The sequence below is a fragment of the Poecilia formosa genome, unplaced genomic scaffold, assembly GCF_000485575.1.
Source record: "Poecilia formosa unplaced genomic scaffold, Poecilia_formosa-5.1.2 Scaffold2, whole genome shotgun sequence".
Taxonomy (NCBI): domain Eukaryota; kingdom Metazoa; phylum Chordata; class Actinopteri; order Cyprinodontiformes; family Poeciliidae; genus Poecilia; species Poecilia formosa.
In genome coordinates this window covers 705,037-725,356 of record NW_006799941.1, presented here as the reverse complement: position 1 = coordinate 725,356, position 20,320 = coordinate 705,037, and the positions used below count along the sequence as shown (strand labels likewise).

The 20,320-nt window shown below is 39.4% G+C and overlaps 3 protein-coding genes and 1 long non-coding RNA gene across 6 annotated transcripts; 1 reads left to right on the top strand and 3 right to left on the bottom strand.

Moving 5' to 3' along the window:
- Window positions 1-59: 59 nt before the first annotated feature.
- Window positions 60-985, bottom strand: LOC107835881 (uncharacterized). The gene is made up of 2 exons (XR_001661717.1): window positions 755-985; window positions 60-620 (listed from the first exon to the last, which is right to left on the bottom strand). It is a non-coding gene; the product is annotated as an uncharacterized LOC107835881 (long non-coding RNA).
- A 164-nt stretch (window positions 986-1,149) lies between these two features.
- On the top strand, window positions 1,150-7,496 carry slc32a1 (solute carrier family 32 member 1). The gene is made up of 2 exons (XM_007548387.2): window positions 1,150-2,063; window positions 4,234-7,496. The coding sequence occupies exons 1-2, from the start codon at window positions 1,671-1,673 to the stop codon at window positions 5,419-5,421; spliced, it is 1,581 nt and encodes a 526-aa protein (XP_007548449.1). The 5' UTR covers window positions 1,150-1,670; the 3' UTR covers window positions 5,422-7,496.
- Window positions 7,497-7,678: 182 nt separating this feature from the next.
- On the bottom strand, window positions 7,679-12,948 carry aurka (aurora kinase A). 3 transcript variants are annotated; one of them, XR_001661713.1, is made up of 11 exons: window positions 12,589-12,948; window positions 12,300-12,365; window positions 11,483-11,828; window positions 11,364-11,400; window positions 11,088-11,279; window positions 10,749-10,887; window positions 10,487-10,635; window positions 10,224-10,398; window positions 9,734-10,031; window positions 8,123-8,221; window positions 7,679-7,920 (listed from the first exon to the last, which is right to left on the bottom strand). XR_001661713.1 is itself a non-coding variant. In XM_007548375.2 (9 exons), exons 2-9 carry the CDS (start codon window positions 12,360-12,362, stop codon window positions 9,849-9,851), a joined length of 1,284 nt encoding a protein of 427 aa, XP_007548437.1. In that variant the 5' UTR covers window positions 12,363-12,365; window positions 12,589-12,948; the 3' UTR covers window positions 9,621-9,848. The 3 variants fall into 3 exon arrangements, 1 of the variants encoding a protein (XP_007548437.1); XR_001661711.1 differs by lacking the exons at window positions 7,679-7,920; window positions 8,123-8,221 and adding an exon at window positions 8,996-9,584; XM_007548375.2 differs by lacking the exons at window positions 7,679-7,920; window positions 8,123-8,221 and having other exon boundaries at window positions 9,621-10,031.
- Window positions 12,949-15,268: 2,320 nt separating this feature from the next.
- Window positions 15,269-20,299, bottom strand: prelid3b (PRELI domain containing 3). The gene is made up of 6 exons (XM_007548363.2): window positions 20,131-20,299; window positions 18,852-19,020; window positions 17,934-18,023; window positions 17,417-17,487; window positions 17,216-17,318; window positions 15,269-16,309 (listed from the first exon to the last, which is right to left on the bottom strand). The coding sequence occupies exons 1-6, from the start codon at window positions 20,160-20,162 to the stop codon at window positions 16,193-16,195; spliced, it is 582 nt and encodes a 193-aa protein (XP_007548425.1). The 5' UTR covers window positions 20,163-20,299; the 3' UTR covers window positions 15,269-16,192.
- Window positions 20,300-20,320: the final 21 nt, after the last annotated feature.

The window sequence follows — 20,320 nt, the reverse complement described above, 5'->3', positions numbered from 1 at the left end:
CTTTTACGCAGACTTGTATTTTATGCCAGAATCGGAGATTTAAATATGATACTTTGTTATTTTTACCAAGTAAAGAACAGCAAGGTTGTAGCAGATGCAGGTTAGTCTGTGTTACTACAGGCTGAAGTGGCGCATCGAGTCGAATAGGCCCCAGCTTGGTGTCCTGGTGAGACTCTGTGATTCTGCAGCCTGAAGGCAGTCTGAGGATACAGAGCACACAAAGTACTACCGACATGGCACCGCCTGCAAAATGATTACAGGAATGTGGGTCTGTGTTACACAGCAGCTCCATGAATGCATATTCCGATGAATGGAATTACGAGAGTGTTTTGTCATATCGTTTAAACTCAGAAAGAAACCATTTTTTTATAATTATTATTATTTTAGTTTTGCATTAAGAACACAAAGCTGGCCTTTTTGGAATGCGATTTTTTAAATAAGCAAATAATCATTCTAAAAAGATAGATAGAAAGAGAGAGAGAGAGACAGAATCTATCTCGAACCAGGACGAAATTTTACATTTCTCAACTCAAATTGTCTAAGCAACTACATGGTTGTTTGGAGTTTGTTCCTCCGAAGCTGGAACATTTTTTTGCAGACACTTCAGAATTGCATGAGCCCTGAAACGAAAGAAGACAAAGTTTCCATTCATTAAAACTATTATTCTTTCAAACTGAAATTGCCATTTTGATTTTTTTTTCTCCCCAAAATTTCACCAAAAACAAAGAGAAATCCCCTTCGAGCATCAACAAACCTAACGCCGATCAACGCGGTCCAGAATAATCCCATTGATGCTTCTCCCTCCTCTTCGCCGAAGATAAATTTGGAAAAAAAATTTTTTACAGTTTTAAAATTCAAAAGCTTCTAGATTTCTGTGTAATATTTTCTGCTCCAAAGACTCGGGTTTCTTCACATTCCTACCCCCCTTTATACTCGTAAAGTTATGCAAGATTTGAGGCCCTCGGAATGCCATTGGATGCTAGGATGAGGTATAATAGATTCTAGGTTGGGGGAGAGCTGGTCGGGGTGCAGCAAGCACCTCCCCTAGAAATGCAGCAAATCTCTCCCGTTTTCTCCTGGTGGGGTACTGGGAGGGCTGGAGACGTGCTTTGCATTGGCAGGCGGATGAGGACACGTGTCTCGTCCCTGCCTCCCCCTCCCCGGGCTCCACGGTACCGCATTGGCATCAGTAGAGGCACCTGAACTCCTGGGGAAAGCTGCCTGCCACCTTATAGCTACCCCCCTAAAATAAAGAACCCACAGCACAGTCCCCGCAGGAACCTGTGGCTTGACTTTTTTTTTCTTTTTCTTTTTTCTTTTTTTGGTCGTGCGTAAAGCTTTTGCGCACAGCGCCTCGGAGACTGAAAAGGTGCGCTTGCACTCGTCGAGCTGTCAGATCGCAGCGCCAGGATGCAGAAACGGAGCAGCGACGTCTGAAGGTGACATGAACCTGGGGATAGTCAAGAGCATCAGCCGCACACACAACAAGAAGTGGAGATAGCAACTGAAAACCGTCGTGTCTTGAAGCCAAACTTGCGCTTTCCCCTTTGGCTTTATCTCATGCTGAGAATAAGGAGCTGCAGAACACAGTAGCCTCATTTTTCATTGAGTGGGAAGAACAAAACATCTAATTAGTCAGTGGACAGTTTAGAGTCAACACAGGAGGAAAAATGGCGACGTTAATAAGAGGCAAGATATCTAATAAACTGTCAAACGCAGCCACGGCTGTGTCCAACAAATCCACGGCAAAGGTGAGCGGGATGTTCGCCAGGATGGGGTTCCAGGCCGCCACGAACGAGGAGGCTCTGGGCTTTGCCTCCTGCGACGACCTGGATTACGATCACCGTCAGGGCATGCAGATGGACATTCTGTCCTCCGACGAGATCGGAGGAGAGGGTGGCGGAGACGGCAGCGGGCTGGAGGGGGACAGCCACTACCAGAGAGACGGCACCGGTCCGCCGCACTCTGCCTCCAAGGACGGGGGCTCGAACAACGAGTTGTCCGAAGTTAAACCAAAAATCACCGCCTGGGAAGCGGGCTGGAACGTCACGAACGCAATCCAGGTAAAGACTCGGTTCTAATTGGTTAAACCGCCTGTGGCGTGACTGTGAAATATGAGAAAAATGCACACCTGAGAGGAGATTAACAGAAAAGGAAAACGAAAACATAATTTATAATTTTATTAAATTAGTTGTTTTGATTGATTGTGGGGTTTTAATTATTTTCAGAGGAGGGCATTGAGTTAGAATCGGCTCATGCATTAATAAAAGTGGAAGGTATATGATGTCCTAGCACCGTTAACCCTCCCCTCCCCACAGCACACATTCTTTGTCTGTAGTAATTTCAACGGTCCTGGTAATTCTGCAGACCAATAAGGCAAACAGTTTTAAGTCTTTCTTTTTTTATATACCAAAACGATTATATTGTCCTGTTGGAAATCAAAAGTAAGGAGCTATTACACCATTTAAAACTTAACAAAGAAGTGGGGGGATTCTACAAGGAAAATTACAATTTTATTGAATAAAATAAATTTTATATATATATATATATATATATATATATATGAACCGTCTCATTGAGAGACAAAAAGCTGCAGAAATTAGGAGAAGAGACTCGTGAGTGCGCACTGCTGTAGGGGGCTATGCGACAAAAATTCCTCCATCCACGCAGTTCCTTTTTATGCTGTGGTCATGGTCTGACGTCAGAATGTGTCTCCTCCAGTCTGTGATGACGTCAGAGGCGGGCGGATGCGCTCAAAGCCATGTGGAAAACCCACTACATGAAAAACATGACAGCTTCTGCGTAGTCGCGCTGTGCAGCCGCACATAAACACGCTGCAAGCGGACAGGGCCGGCCTAAGATAGCATGGGGCCCTAAGAGATGCTTTAGTTAGGCCAGTTAGCCCCGTTACCCACCAGCCACCACAGCACCTCTAAGTATTGTCTCGTGGTTTACAGCAACAGTAAACAACTATTAAATTAACTTTATCACTGAATACGTTTTTGCTTCACTCTCGCTTCTGCAACTGCATGTTGTTATGTTAATAAAAAAGAATAAGGGAATTTTATAGAGATGTTTATTTGTTAAATGTATTGCTCTTCCAAGCAGCAAAAGAAAAAAAAACATATATTTATAAACATTAAAATACTATTATGAATTAAAACCTTCTCTTTTTTTCTTTTTTTTTTTACAGCAGAGGTACATCCACAAAGTTCTGAATGGGGTCCAGAAAGGCTGATGATAATCTTGGGATAATCCCCTGCTGCACGGGGATGACACACCAAAGAAAGCAGACACTAAACACATCTAAAAGAGTATTATTTAGAACTTGAAATTTATATTTCACAAAAAAAATTAAACAATCTTAATCTTCTTTATCATTTTTTTAAACAACGTAGTCATTCAGCTTATACTTTCAAGTTGCAAAAATCAGCTAACAGACATTCAAAAAGAGATAAAAATTATGCACATTGTTACAAATAAATGAGAGTTCAACGTTTGTCCTTTGGTCTTTTAAATGTAGGCTCCTTTTGGATAGATGAAACTACAAATCCAAAGTTTTGAGATTTATATTCTGTGTAAGTATTCAAGGGATCTTGAAGGTCTCCCTGCTGGAGCCCTTACCAGAATGGCAGTGATGTCACTTCCTGACTAATATTAATGACTTGGGAAAATTTAAGTGAAGAAAAGACAAAGTTGAAGAAGTTGCAATTTAATTGTTTCTTTATGTAATTTATACAAATATGTTGAATTTCTGTCTTTACCTCCACTTATTGGATGTCTGTAATTTATTCCTGATACTGACCTATAATAATACAGGTAACACTATTTAAACACTATTTCTTAACACATATAAGAAATAGTGGCATCATGGTATAATGGCCAACATGACAAAATCAGCAAATTTAGTTTGTATACAGGTATTTAAAAATAATTACTTACAGACTGCAGGCCATTTAAAAAGAAAAGCATTAGTAGCATCAGAATATATATTTATGAATTTATCTATTTGTTTGTTTCATTATAATATTAAGGTCCACCTCAGCTAGCACCAACAAAAAAAAACACACAAAAAATACTCCTGAAGTTCTGGTGTCACTTTTGGTTTCGGTGTAGCCACCCCAAAACAATATAACTGCCCCCATCAGTTCACCACAGCCAAACTTTCTGGATGCGCCCCTGAGGGTCCGCTCTAATGACACCAGCCAATGTTTTTGTACTTTCTGTTCCCAGGGGATGTTCGTTCTGGGCTTGCCCTACGCCATCCTGCATGGAGGATACCTCGGACTCTTTCTCATTATTTTCGCCGCCGTGGTGTGCTGCTACACGGGGAAAATCCTCATCGCCTGCCTGTACGAGGAGGACGAAGACGGGCAGCTCGTCCGTGTGAGGGACTCCTATGTGGACATTGCCAACGCCTGCTGCGCGCCCAGGTTCCCAACGCTGGGCGGTCACGTCGTGAATGTAGCTCAGATCATAGAGCTGGTGATGACCTGTATCCTGTACGTGGTCGTCAGCGGGAATCTCATGTACAACAGCTTCCCCAACATGCCCATCTCCCAGAAGTCGTGGGCCATCATCGCCACCGTCGCTTTGCTCCCCTGCGCCTTCCTCAAAAACCTGAAAGCCGTCTCCAAGTTCAGCTTGTTGTGCACGCTGGCGCATTTCGTCATCAACGTCCTGGTGATCGCCTACTGCCTATCCAGGGCGAGGGACTGGGCCTGGGACAAGGTCAAGTTTTACATCGATGTCAAGAAGTTCCCCATCTCCATTGGGATTATCGTGTTCAGCTACACCTCGCAGATCTTTCTGCCGTCCCTGGAGGGGAACATGCAGAAACCCAGCGAGTTCCACTGCATGATGAAATGGACTCACATCGCTGCCTGTATCCTCAAGGGCCTGTTCGCCCTGGTGGCCTACCTGACCTGGGCAGACGAAACCAAGGAGGTGATCACAGACAACCTGCCACCAACTATCCGAGCCGTGGTCAACCTCTTCCTGGTGGCCAAAGCTTTGCTGTCCTACCCGCTGCCCTTTTTCGCCGCCGTGGAGGTGTTTGAGAAAACCTTCTTCCAGGACGGGGGCCGCGCCTTCTTCCCGGACTGCTACGGAGGCGATGGACGCCTAAAGTCCTGGGGACTGACTCTCCGATGTATACTAGTGGTGTTCACCTTGCTCATGGCGATCTATGTGCCGCACTTCGCCCTGCTCATGGGCCTCACCGGCAGCCTGACGGGCGCCGGGCTCTGCTTTCTGCTTCCCAGCATCTTCCACCTCAAGCTCTTATGGAGAAAGCTTCAGTGGCACCAGGTGTTCTTTGACGTCTCCATCTTTGTAATAGGCGGTATATGCAGCATATCCGGTTTCATCCACTCCATGGAAGGGCTCATAGAGGCTTTCAAATATAACATAGAAGAATAGAGACGAGTCATTGGAGGACGGATGCATCTCAATAAATGAGAATAGAATCATAAAGCAAATTTATTTTTACTATTTCCGTTTAAAAAGCTCTTATATATTCATTGCATATAGTGGCACATTTTCAAAGTTTATTTTCTAGTAATTTTGCCTATACAAAATGAACACCCCAAATTCAGTTTCTTTAAGAAGGAAAATATTCCATAGACCAATAAAAAGATCAGTTTTGATACAAATATGTGATATTATCACCATAGCAGTTTTTATTTCAAGGATGATAACTTGAAAACTGTTCATTAGACAGTAACTGACACCTGAGCAAGAAGAGCAACCCAGAAAAAGTTCATTACTAAAGAAGCCGGTTGTTCCACCTGTTGAAAGTGGAAGGTTGAGTGGAAGGAAAAACTGTAGAAAAGAAAAAAAGAATTAGAGAAAATATCCAGTTGTTTGAGCACTTTAAATGGTCATCTCCTGGATGAGTCAGAATCTAGGTGTTGTGTTTTATCAAGTCCAGAATCAGATCATCTACCAGGAAAGTTTAGATAATTTCATGCTTCACTTGTGTCACTATGCTTTGACTGGCCTGCAAACTCTCCTGACCTAAACGCCTTTGAGAACATTTGTGGTTTAAAATCCTTTTTTTTTCATCTGGTCCTAGTAATATTCTAACTTTCCCAGAAACTGAATGTGAGGTTTTCATTTACTGTAAACCTTAATTGACTCAATAGACGCTTGAAACAGCGACGTCCCGCCGCCTGTAATGAATCTATAAAATACGTTTCACTTTTATTTTTGCTGAAATAAATTGGCTTTTCGGTTATATTTTAGTTTATTGAGATGCACCCGTACTCGTTAACGGCAAATTCCCATTTAGTGAAAACATTAAAAACACACAAACACTAAGCGCTCACGTGCGCTCCTTCCCCCTCAGCTTGATTCATGCGTAAAAGCGCGCACTGAGCACACACACGCATACACATTTGCGCACTATCTCTCATGTATTTTACACACACTAAGTCCAACAGCAGCGAAGGAGTCTAACGCGTCCGCCCAGTCGATACCTGTTGTATACATATGCGAACAAAAGAAACACAGACATATTTTCCAGTGGAGTGAACGTTTACAACATTGACCTTAAGAAAAGTTGCAAAAAGAGGGCAGACGCTCGTGTCGCTCTAGCGGTGCTTCTTCCCCACAACGATCGAGTTTGAGAGGCTTGGAGAAAGGAGGAAAAGTGATTAAATTTAGTCTAAACTGCAACGTGACTGCAGGGGCTGACTGTGGTGTTAAAGCCCAAAACAAGCCCGAAGAACAAAAGAGGCAAAATATATATTTTTTAAAAAATGCAATAATCCGATTTTTTTTCTGTATCAAAGCCGAACAACGTTTTTGTTTTATTTAATAAAAATAAAAAATAAAAAATCTGGATATCCCTGATAATAATAACTGGCGGTGTTAAAACATCAAATAGAAGAGAGCAACTGTACAAACTATGCATTGAATGTATGATACAGGCTACAGAAAATGGGACATAGATACACATAAAAGTTAAGTGTTCTGGTTCAGTGGCGTGGACGTGTTGATGCTTTGACAGGTTTTTTCCCCTCCACAAGACCCCTCATTTTTGTTTCTGAGTTTATCAACACGCAATAACAAAGTCCCATCTTAACTTCCCTTAACCTCCCTCCCCCCAAACCTCTCCATCCAGCCCCGTTTTCTCTCAGCCTGGGAGCTCCGAACTGAAACTGCACACCGAATTTAAAAATAACGCATCTAGATCCACACATGGCCTGTTTATGAAAATTAATTTGATACGCTCCAGTTTTAAAAATTTCGATGTCTAAAAATATAGAAAAAAAAATGAAAACCATAATTAATACAAGTGAGATTATCAAAGATGAAAATGTGCATACATTTTTCATTCTGTGCAATCCAATGGGTCCTGTGGAAATGTTATTTAAAAAAAACCGTATGTGTAGTGTGTTATTGTGGTTTCAAAAAGATGGAATGTATATCTCAAAAGTGGTGATCATATATCGTGAAATTAATATTGAAGAATAAAGAAATAAGTGAAATTATATTGTAAAAAATGTGTGTGGTTTTATGTAAAAGAAAAAACGATCAGAACGTGTATTTTTTTTCTCTATAATAAAACAGAAAATGATGGTGATGGTAGGAGTCATATTTTTTTAAAATTAGATTTTTAAAAAAGAGAGTTTCTAAGTTTATTTTGACTCGAGCCGTAAATTGGTCTTCACTCTACATTCGTGACTTTGGAGAACTTCAGCGCAAGCATGTCTGCGCTTGAACAGTTTTCTGCTGCAGGCGGGCATCAGGCCTTCCTTTTAATTCACTCTGTTGATTCCCTCCTGAGCATGCGGGTAACATCTGGACGAGCCGTTCATTTATTTCCGGGTGGCTTCATTTGGAGACGTCAGGAAATCACAGCAACTGCAAACGAATCTAACGACCAGATGGGCTCCATCTTGCAGAGTTAAGAGCCTGTTCACATGCAAAAGGAGGGTATAGATAAACAGACGTGTACTTCTTTCTGTATTTAGAGCGATCCCATAGTCCTCTTCTGTTATGAAAATGTTCAGAAAATCTCAAAGGGGGGAAATGATTTAAGCAAAATATGCAAATAAAGCCCTAACAGCATATAATTACATGAACTGTAAGATTAATTTTTAAAATCATGCATTACATTATCTGCAAACCCAAATGATAGAAAATCCCAGCTTTATAGTAGTCATTTCACTTTAAACGTTCTCCATTACTTCTCCATATTGTCGCAGGGAGACACCTAGTGGACACAGAGATTAAACGCACAAACCGAGACAACGGTGGTTTGTCAAGTATACAAATTATGAAAGTGTAGTACTATCAAAAAGTGTTTGTCCATTACATCTTCTGCTTTTGCTTTTTTGTCACACTTGAATGTTTCAGGCCATCAAGCAAATTTCAATATTGGTTGAAGATAAAATACATTTTCAAGTAAATAAAATATATCTTTAGATGATTTTGTTTTTAATTAAACTAAGATTCCCCCTTAAGAAAAAAATAAATTGCCTTATGAAATAACATGGTGGTGGTGGTAATTAGACTTTGGGACTGCTTTGGTTTCTTAAGAACTGGACAACTTTTCATAGTTGATGGAATCATGTTTGATCTCTACCAGGAAATCCTGCAGTTACAGAACCTTAAATCTAATCACTTTGGTTCCACAGGAGGAGAGTAAACCAACACACAACACAACTAAACCTTAGGACTGGCCTACCCAAAGCCTGCATGATCTCAAACATGCTGTTTATACCTGAAAATTCTCCAAGATAACTGATTTAAAACATGTCTGCAAAGGAGAGCACTTTCCTTTTTATGGGACTAAGATGCTTGACAAGGTTGATGAAGTTATATCATTCAGGTCTAGCCCAAAGATTTAAAATGCATATTAGAAAATCTGCAATAAAATTGCAAAAATATTATTTTCCCAGTACCACAGTGAGTGCAAGTAACAATAGAATGACTTAAATGAGTAGATTAGCTGTGGAAAGGCCCAGAGAGAAATTTAAAGCTGAAACTGATTTAGAATGTGCATCAAGTGCTGGTTTTTAAACATTTTCCTTCAAACATTTTTTTTTCCCTTCACAGGTACTGCATAAAACCATCCATCAAAAAAATAAAAATAAAATAAAAATAGATCAGTCCATCTTAAGTGGAATTATTCTAGACTGGATGCGGTGCTGCTGTAAAACAAATATTAAACACGAGAATGCTTAATACACTTATTAGAATATAGAATACACTTATTTATGCATATGCAAAGAAAACAGATGAAAAACTAAAACAGGAGTGTTTTCCTGTTCCAGTTAAATGTGTTAAGACCATCAACGTAGTTTGCTTTAGCCTCACTCCTCAGCCGCCCACCCAACTATAAAACCCTCTGATGAAACCATCTTTCATTACCTAGATTTGTTTTCATTTCCATTTTGTAAACAAGAAAAAGGCTTCTGTCAATTTTATCTTCAAAAATAAACCACCTCATATAGACACCATTTAAAAAAAAAATTAAAAAAAAATCTGTTTCAGTGGTTGTCTGGCGCCCTCTGCTGGGCACAACTGTACTTGAATTTGATCAGCTGCTCAGTCCAATTCAAGTCCTAAAAGGTCTGCAACCAAGAAACACCTCATTGATTAACACAATGTTTCTGCTTCTAAATGTAAATTGATAGAAGAAAATTTATTCACATTTCAAGTAACATCTCCCAAAACCTTGAGAAAATTTTTTCATAATTACTAAAACCAGTTAAATATTTACAAAAAAAATCCTCATTGTGAAAATCTTTGTAGAGTCAAAGCAGGTTGTGGAAAAATCAGCTGCATGTTAACGTTCTGCAAAACTGTGTAGGCACAGCCAGTTGTTGGGAGAACAGTCACTGACTGGACTCTTCAGAGCTCAGCGTTGTAGGCTTCTTTGTTGAGCATTCGAGCACCCAGGGGTGGGAAAGGACTCCCTCAATGGGCAACCTGTGCATGGGGTTGTGCTTCAGCAGCTTGGCCACCAAGTCTCTAGCTCCGGCACTAATGGAAGCAAGTGGAGGGTAACTGTACTCCACCTGCGTCAATTAAAAAAAAAAAAAAAATTAAACACATTAGCCGTTTGGTTTGATCACCCAAGATATTTTTATTTTGGAACTATGTGCTCCAAAAAGCTCAAATATTTGTATTACCGTCTTTACCCTAAAACTCCTGCGGAAATTAGGAGTTGCGTGTATTTTACACAAAAACCACTTCATCAGAATTCTTACCCTTGAAATCCTACGGTAGGTTTCATCGTGAGTTTTTGCTTCAAACGGGGGTTTTCCAACAAGAAACTCGTAGCAAAGGACCCCCAGACTCCACAGGTCCACCTTTTCATCGTGAGTTTTGCCCTCGATCATCTCTGGAGGAAGGTAGTCTAGTGTTCCACACAGGGTGGACCTCCTGTATGGGAAAAAAAACAACAAAAAACAGAAAATGTCAGATCTGAAATGACTACAGAGCATGCCAAGACATGTCAACATGGACATACCTGGAAGATGGAGTGTGAACAGACCAACCAAAATCGGCAATCTTCAGCTCCCCATTACCTCCAAGCAACAGGTTCTCTGGCTTGATGTCTCTGTGAATCACATTCTTCGTATGACAGTAGTGGAGCGCATCTGCCAGCTCCATGATGTACTAAAAACAACAAAAGCAAAATAAAAAGAAAAGCGTCACAACTGTGACCTTTAACTGGACCATATGCGAGTCATGTTTAAAATGGTCACTGGCTGGTAAATTGGGACACTTACTGTTGCAGTTCTGTCCTCAGAGAAACTCCCACAGCGCTGCAGCTCGCCGTACAGCTCTCCTCTGGGTGCATATTCAAGAATGAGATACACACGAGAAGCATCGTGGAAATAGCCATAGAGGCGAAGGATGTTGGGATGTCTGCAGAAAAGAAAAAAAATATATATATATATTCAGAACATTATTCAAAGTTCTGCAGACAACTTAAAACGGGGAAACTAATGCGAGCTGAAATGTATTTTAAGATAAAACTGCTGATTCATGTAAAATGTCTACAAACCATTCTGCTTGACTGTTTTAAACAACCTGTTGGCTGACATTTCATTATAAGCACATTGTACCTCAGATGAGACTGGATCTCGACTTCTCTCCTCAGCTGGTGCTCTACCCCCGCCTTCTCCAGCTGCTTCTTGAAGAGAACCTTCAGGGCCAAGATGAACTTTGTCTGGCGCTCCCTAGCCAGGTAGACGTTGCCAAACTTGCCCTTTCCCAAGGGACGGCCAATGTCAAAATTTTCCAGGCTCCATGGTTTCCTGTTTGAAAACAGGATGTAGCTCTCATCTCATTTTAAAACAGCATAATGCATGAAAAGTATTAAGATTTTAAACTTTACATACTTTGATGACGAGGCCTGACTGGTCTTGGCAGGTTTGGCTAAAACAGCAAACAAGTATTTTAGTATTCATTTAAAACTCTGACATTTCCTGCTCCAGCTCCAGCTCAGTGATGCACTCACTCTGCGGCTTCTCCTGCTTTGCTGGTTCCGACGGAGGCTTGGTCGAGTCAGAGTGGCCAGCTGGCACATGCGTCTTTGGCTGGTTATGCTGGGAAACGGGTTTTGGCTGTGGTGCTGGAGTTAGTTTCACAGTGGCTGGGTTTACATTCTGGTCAGCAGGAGGAGGGTGCTTGACCGCTACAGAGACATGAGGCACTGGTTTCTGCTGGCTAACAGGCCGCTGGATACGCTGCGGCCCATTCGACATGCCCAGAACCCGCTGATGCTGAGTCGGTGTGACTATGGGCTTCTGAATGGCTTGCGAATGGTGAGACACGGGAACCCGTTTCGGTCCGTTGCCGTTTGACTGCAATCAAAACAAAAAATGGTTGCAATCAAAGCAATTAGCTTAAGCATAAAATTCAATGTGGTTAGTGTGAACAATTAAGCGATTAAAACCCCCATTTCTTTATGTAAATAGAGTCCCAAAGAAAACCCATATAAAAATGCAGGTCTTTTTAGAGTGGTATTTGTGTATTTAGCTATGATCGCTGTGACATTTTTGTTACCTTTTGAAAAGAAAAAAAAAAATTAAAGACCGGAAAGAAATTTTAGTTTTCTAGTCATTAGTCACTTTAGACCCACATTGCACACCCCTACTTGGAAAATAAACTGATTTCATATTTTCAGTTACAGGAACCTGTAAAATTATTCTGCATTGTTTATATCTGGAGATTAAACACATAGTGTCCTTTAGTACAACTGACAAAGTCAAGTAATCTACTATACCATATTTCCTATTTAGCAACTTGAATATCATTGAAATGCTATGCATTACCATTAATTCTGGCCTTTGGGGTTTCATGCCCTTTATCACTTTGAACGAGGTGGATGAGTCCATGATCTGTTAAAAGAGATGGTTTGGTTAACAAATTATTAGAAGTACCAATTAAATAATCTAGCGCCTTTAATTTTATTATACAATTTATTTATAATAACCATAAACCCTATTATATAATTTAAGTAGGCACAGCAGCCATCTTTGTGATCCAGGACTTGCTAGCTTAGCGGAAAACGCTGAAAACATGATCTACAGATGACCTTTTAAGCATGCAGTCATTACTTACCTAAATGTATTATTGCACAGTCTCCGAAAGCAACCGCAACAGGCTGGTGTGCAGAATAAAAACAGCTTTAAACCAGGTAACCCTACCCAGGCTACTTAGCAGCTACATCGACCAGCAAACGGTAGCTTCTGTTTGAGCTACATTAACAAGGAACACGAAAAGGAACGCTAAAATACGATAAGCTTTACTAACAAAATAAAATAACAGCTTTTGTAGTTTGTGTGTTGAAGAGAGGAAAAACTAACAAAAGAGATAAATCCACAAAACACGAAGCGTAAATCGTAGCTCAGAGGGAGAACACGTCGTTTAAACGGAGCCTGTTTGATTTCAAATGTCCCTCGGTTCAAAACCTTTAAATAAACCCCCGGTTCTGATAGGCTGCAGGAATGCGATATGCTTGATTTTCATTGGCTGACGAAGGATTCTAAACGGGTAGGGCGAGACGTCATTATGACTTCCAAAGGAATCTTCCAACCACGAGACGGCAATGCAATACCCTCAGGCTTAATTGAAAGCTCTGTTCTAAAATCAAGCATGTGGACCCATACATAAATGTCTTTATTATGTCTATGAGCCTACTTTTAAAAACTCAATGCTTGTTCACCCTTCTAACTAAACTTAAACTGATATTGTGTGCTTCCCCACCGTTGGTTTCTTCCCAAGAGGAAGTTGCAAGCCCCTAATTTGGCCGCTTGGTGACAGCAAATAGTCCTATGACGAAGATGCGGTATCGTCTTTCATCTTTCAGGATATAAGTTGATCCAATAAATTTTAATAAGGTCAAAGTTCTCACTTCACTGGGCTGTTAATATTAGATACATTGACTTGATGTTAAACCATGAATATGTGAGTAGAGTTCGAGTTTTATAAGCAGGAACTCTTGTGAACTCAAACAAACTGGGATATTTTATGTTTTTTATACTTTAATTTATGTAAAATATTTTAATCATTTTCAAAAATAAACCGTGTGAGGACACTAAAAGGAAGACAAAACTAAATAAAACACACATAGTACTGCCTCTCTATAGTCTAGATAGAATATTGTCAAAATGGTAACTTATTTCTTGGCAAAAAAAATTATTAAAAATATTTATTCGTCCTCAATATGTCTGAAACATGTTATAGTTCAATTCAATGTAGTACACAGTCTACATTGGTCTAAGGACAGATAGTGCAAATTCAAAAGGACTTGGATCTGACATGTGATTGTTGTAAACAATCTTCAGCCACACTTTTACACACTTTCTGGACTTGTCCAAAGTAACAAGGGTACTGGCAAGGCATCTTTGACACCTTCTCAGGAATATTTGGACAAACTGTTCATCCATCACCAATCATCTCTCTCTTTGGGGTGGCTCCAATAGAGGCTTCCTTCAGCAAACATCAGAGGACTGTGTTAGTTTTCTGCTCTCTACTGGCTAGAAGACTCGTTCTTCTTAGATGGAAGGATCCACATCCTCCAGTATATGGACACTGGTTAAGAGAGGTTATATCTTACATTCATTTGGAGAAGATCAGATATGCAGCTAGGGGTTCTGTAAACAAATTCTATTATACCTGGCAGCCACTTATATCTTACGTAGAAAAAATTTCAGCAGATAAATTTGTGTTAAGGTCAAATGTTGGCTCTTTCATTCATGCACAAACCTGTGCTTTGCATCAACTGAGTAGATCCGATATAGGAGGGGACAGGGGGTGGGAGTTATTTCTGTTGTGTGCGTCTTTGTCAGTGTTTTTTGTGATTTATGTAAAAATAATAAAAAGACTTTGATAAAAAAAAAAATGGTAATGGTAACTTATTTCAGAAGTTCTGCTCTATAAGTGAAACTTTTATATAGATTCATCAGCCTGTAATAGAGTCCATTATTTATTTAAATTTAGAAACCAAAATCATTTTATTAGGAAATTGCAATATTATAACATGAAAAATTGAAAAAGAAACATTCACTTAGTACTGGTCAGGGACCTTTTTACATGGATTACTGCATCAACCTGGACACTTTTTTACTGGTCAAGCAAACAGTGATACCATGGTCATTATACCTGGCATTGTTACTTTTGGCAGAGAGGGTAGGTACCAATTTAGTCATACTGCAAAATAAAATCAACCATCTATGGAGCTCTCTGACTTTGAAGTTGATAAGACATAGTAGTGGACCAGCAACAGAAGATATCAGCTTCTTGCATCCCTAACTCTTCCTTCAACTCTACTTTCCATTTAAAATGCTTGAATAAAACATTTTGTGAGTAGCCCGTTTCTTGAGTTTTGACCCTTAGTAAAGGATGGTGAAGGATGTTAGTGACTGTCAAGTCAGCAATATTCCTATATAAGCTGTGTAGGCCATGGGAGAACGTTTCTGTAATCAAGTTCATTTTTGAAATTTGTCTTAGTGAGCATTCCAATTTTCTCATAAATTCAATTAAAGGATTTGAACAGCGGTAAGTTGTTGTCAAAATGAACACCTCTATATAAATCTATCTATACAACTTTCATTTTTAAACCCTAAAATCTCTAAACCCTAATAAGAATCAAGTCCTGTTCAATTGCTTTAAACTTTCCAGAGGAAAAGAAAAAAAATATTTCAAATATCCAGGCCTCTTTATAATCAAGATTTCTAATTTGAAGAATTGACACAAAACAAATTTACAGCTCACTCATTCAGGCACCAAAGTACACAAATTGCAGTTTTTAAATAAAGAAATTTATTATGACGTTACTAATAGCCAAAAAAATCCACAACTCTCTTTAGAAGAAACTAAATAAATAACTTTAACGGTTTAAAAACATATATAAAAGTGTCATGAATCAATTTTATGACAGAAGACACTTAAATACACCAACAAAAGATTGCATTGGAAAGGGTCTTCCCATCAACTCAAAGTAATAAATATGGCAAGTTTGATCCCCTCATAAGACAAACATTTATAACAAGTTATTAAATACAGCTTATAATCAGGTTTGCACATGGTGCCCAGTACAGAGTCCCAGTATTGCTACGGTCCCACAGAAAAGTGTTAAGAGGGTTTCTGACCCTTTGACCTCCTCATTTACTCCAACTTTTGTTCATAAACATAATTTTAATGCCACTTTCACAAGTAGTTTTCTGCCATCACAGGTCAGTGTATCACCTACAGTCTCTTCTGGATTTCAATAAGAACTGCCCCTCTTTACAGTTCATCTTTGTAGAAAGCTGAAACTATGTCACTCCATGACATTCTGGTATCTGACACAAAAGTATCAAAGCACTTCTGGCAAAGATAAGTGTGAGAGAGACTGGACAAAAAGCCAGGTCTGTTTTGGCACTTTTTCTTGTGTTTTTGGTTCAGCTAGTTGCTCCTGTCAGTGGTGTTTAAACTTGTCCCTGAGTGTGCCGCACTTTTCTCCATCTGTCGCCCACATCAGTGCTGTGGTGCCCTGGAAAGTCTCTTCACAACCAGTTCATGCTGCAGTCTGCTGCTTTAAATACATCTAATATAGATAGTAAAGTTTACAAGTGTACCCTTTGAACAATACAGAAAGCCCAGAGCACCAAATCAGCACCAGAGCATCACAAAGGGAGGCTGGTGGTCTCGATGTACAGTCTCTAAACTAGGGAGGCAGGTGTCATTTCTCTGTGACTGCAGCAGCCATTGGGGTTCGGATGGTCCCTCGCGCTGTGGCTGCCAGCTCCTCGATCTCTGCGTTCAGCCTCCTTATAACCCACTCCATGGCTTCACGGCCCTGAGCAAGAATAAACATATATAAAGATTAGAAATTATTAAAATAAAAATCACAGAACAATTAAAGGGATAAATATTACAGAATGTCTAAAGTATGAGGCAATAGCGGTCGTGCTCATAGCAGAACTTTGTAGGAAGACAGCAACTAGCAAAGATAATACGAAGAATGTTATTGTGGATGTTCCAACATTCAGTCTTTAGATAACAAGGCACATTGCCTAACCTTGCAAATTCCTTTCTACTCAAGTCATTAATTTTGTTAAGAATTCAGTAAAACATTTCACAAAGGCTGCATGTGTTGTCCAGAGAAGAAAACCTACAGGCACAGATTATAGTCCAATAACTTGAAAAGCTAAACTCAATCTATTTAATTATTTATTAAATAAATAAATCTGTTTTAATTATTGCTAAATAATCTATTTTACTTGTTTGTTTTTTTTTTAAAAAAAAAACAGCTGATCAATCCCCTAATGTTTGCAGTTAGTATGAACACTGAATGTTCAGACAAACTAAAAAGGTGTTTCTGATGCAAGATGAAAAACAATGAAAGAGAAAATGCATCGTTTTGTGGTTTAACTGCGCCAATAAAGTGTTAAATGCGGCTGCAGTAACTTTGTTCTTTCTGTGGTCATTTCAAAACAGGGTGTAACAGTGCTTCAAGTTATTTTTTTGCTCTCCGTTTGGAATTTTAAATTAAATTCAGGTAGGTAGTTTCAGAAAGCAAAAAAATCTTAATCCATTTCCTTTATATTAACATTAGGTATAAAATGCTCTTCAGGTACTTGTAAACAAAACAAAAAAAAAATCTCCCCTTCAAAATCTGATTTCAAAATTGAGAAGAAACCTGATTTCAAATTGAGAAGTCACAGATCCATATTTTGCATCAGACCTAAAATAAGTGTTTCACCTTTCCAGCATTGGTTGAAATGGTGTTGGCCATGACCCCCTCCAGGTAACTGCTGAGACTGACACCTTTCACTGAGATGATAGCTTCTTGAGTCAATATTGTCCTAAAAAGAATGATGATTTAAAAGAAATCAGAGAGAAAATTTAGTACATCACAACTCACAATAAAAAAAGAAAACTGACAGAGTAACATGAAACATACTTCTCTGGATCTTCAGGATGTGGTTTGTAGGTTAACTTTTCATCCACAGACACCATGTTTGTGAAGGTGATCTGAAGAAGAAGCATCAAGAATTAATTTTTGCTAACACTTTAAGTATGTGCAGCTTATGGGCTTATTTCCACACCTAAAGCTGGAACAATTAGACAAGTCTCCCTAAAGCTCTTAACAATTCTTCTTGAAAGTTCAACTTGTATAACAAGTACAACTTCATTCTGAGAATCATGTTATTGAACAGTCTGAGCTCATCCGGACGAAAGTAACACAAACTCTACCTAAGATGGGTGTGTCTGTCCAAGGCTGACACAACCCAAACACAACATGCTTTGTCACTGCTTGTCATCAAATAGAAAAGAACAACGACAACAAAAAAAAGCTTTAAAGCTTTCACTCTAGCCGATATTAACTCCTGGAATGACATTCAATATCTTTGGCAGATCTTGAAATCCCAGGAAATCTAACCAAGCTTTCAAAAGAAAAGGATGTTTTTATTACTTACATTTGAGGACTGAAGTTCAAACATTTTCTCTTTGGGATCCACAATCGAGCTCTCCTGAATGTAGGTGCACGTTCGTACATTTCCGATGAGCTAAAGGAGAAAGAGGAAGACATTTTACAACCAGGCTAAAATTTACAAAACAGATTTTTACATGCTAAATGATACTGGGATTATAAGCCACAGCTCCCAAAGAGCCTTTAAAAGGTGCTAAAACTCAAGATATGAAACATGAAGTTTATATACACAGGAAGCACAGAAGAGTTTTACTAATTCATTAATGTGAAAATAAGCTATAAAATCAGGCAGCAAAACATTTGGTCTTAAAAAAAAACTGAATCATCATATTACTAGAGAGAACAGACCTATTCCCATATATCTAACCAAGAGTTGGCAGAAAATGTTGATGTAAAACAATCTCAGACAGCTAGAATGGCACAGTATCAGTTTTCTGCAACCTCATCGTTTCAGAGTTCGAATTACAGAGTTCATGGAATCACGGTTCCCATTGGAAGAGTTCAAATTACAAGTTGTGCAATTCCAGAGGGCTTCGTCACTGCTCTGCTTTCAAGTCACCTCTGGTTCTGACCGAGCTGACACACAGATGGAAAGTTACATCACACGGTGTCAGGGATCACATCTGAGCAATGATGGATATGGGACCACCATGTCCCGTACAGCACGAGCTGTGGCAGACCGCCATGAACTCGCTGTGGCTCCAACAAGAACCCATGTCTGTTACTATTACTGGACAAAAAAACCTTGCATGTTAAGGTCAGATACGCAGCATGGAAAGTTAACCATGTGATGGACGTATTTGGACTTTTGTAATCCGTTTTATCACGCGACTTTTAACATAAATATCACATCTGTTTTCCATCACTGTCTGGAAAGATTATGTGTTTGGGTTTTGACACTCACAGATTTTACAATGGATGGTAGGCCCCACTCTGTGCTGAGCAGCCTTTTGCTGTGGAGGCGGCCCTGTTGGTCAATGTTTCGGTCTAGTACATCCACTCCAAACACACTGGGATTCATGGGATTTGGATACTTCTGCATAGCAGCCTTGGTCACCATCTCCCAAGGATGGCTGTGGGGGCAAAAGCAACAAAAATACAGAATTTGATCAATAAAAGTCACACACAAAAAAACTACCATTTCACACAGCATTACAGAGTTGAGTGAATCATTTTATTCACAATTATACATTTACCTAAATGCTACAATTAACAGTTAAACAAATTCCTATTCCTACAAACGGCAACTGTTTCCTCTTATTAACTACATTTACTCCCAAGGTAAAATAGCAAAACACTAAAGAAGCTAGTACTTCTTCATTGTTTGTGGCTCATTCTGTAGCTTCAAAACTGCAGAGGGTTAATTTTAAATTGAATTATATTTCATTTCATTTAATTTACCTTACAGTTGCAGTTTTCTATAATATCGGCATTTAACTAAAGCCTTCTTTAAAACATATTTGAACTTACAGATATGGATGTAGGCACGCTTGACCTCAGAGTTCATGCTTTACTCGTCTCGGTCAATACATAATTATAACAAGACGAAAATATAAAGAATAAAGCTGAATTTAGCAGCTCCAGCTTTGATAACTGAAGAAAAAAAATTGTTAAGTAATACCTACAAAAGCTTAAAATGTGATATTACTTTACAAAGAGCGACGGGAAGAACTGCTAACTCACAGCAGTAGAACACAGACGTTTCCATGGAGACACGTGAACACAACGCCGTTATTCAGTGACGTGTGCAATTACGGCAGCACGTACGGAAGAATGTAGGGGAAAGGTTAAAGGGCTGCTCGGATCCGACCGGCGAGTTACGCAAGCTGAAAAACTGCAGACCAGTCAATGACAGCGTCTTATGGTCAGTTTTATTCAATTTCTTAGCCGCTTAAATAGCCAAAATCTTTTAAGTACTTTGGTGTTATTAAAACCAAACCAATTACGGAACACTATATCAATATACTTGATATGTTCGAACATGTTATAACAAAATAAACTAGTTTATATATATAAAAACATGTTTTTAAAAAAAAAAAAAAAACAATGTTCAGTGGTCTAACTTTGTATATGGTACACTAAGAAAATCAACGTTAATAAAAGCTCCGGTCAGGAAAATCGGTTTAAATCTGCAAGCAGCAAACAGAACACACATTGCCTGAATGGATGAAATCTGCGCTTACTTGAATATGTGCTCCGAGGTCCAGATCTTCATGATTTAAGAGTAAGCAGAAAAGATTATGAAGCAGCTGTCGAACCGGTAGGAAGACGGTCACACTGGCAAATGCAAGGAAGCTGCACATGAAGTGAATGAAGAATCCTTCCGCCCCATACCAGCGCAGCCGCAGTCACATGACTCTGTTACGCATTTCC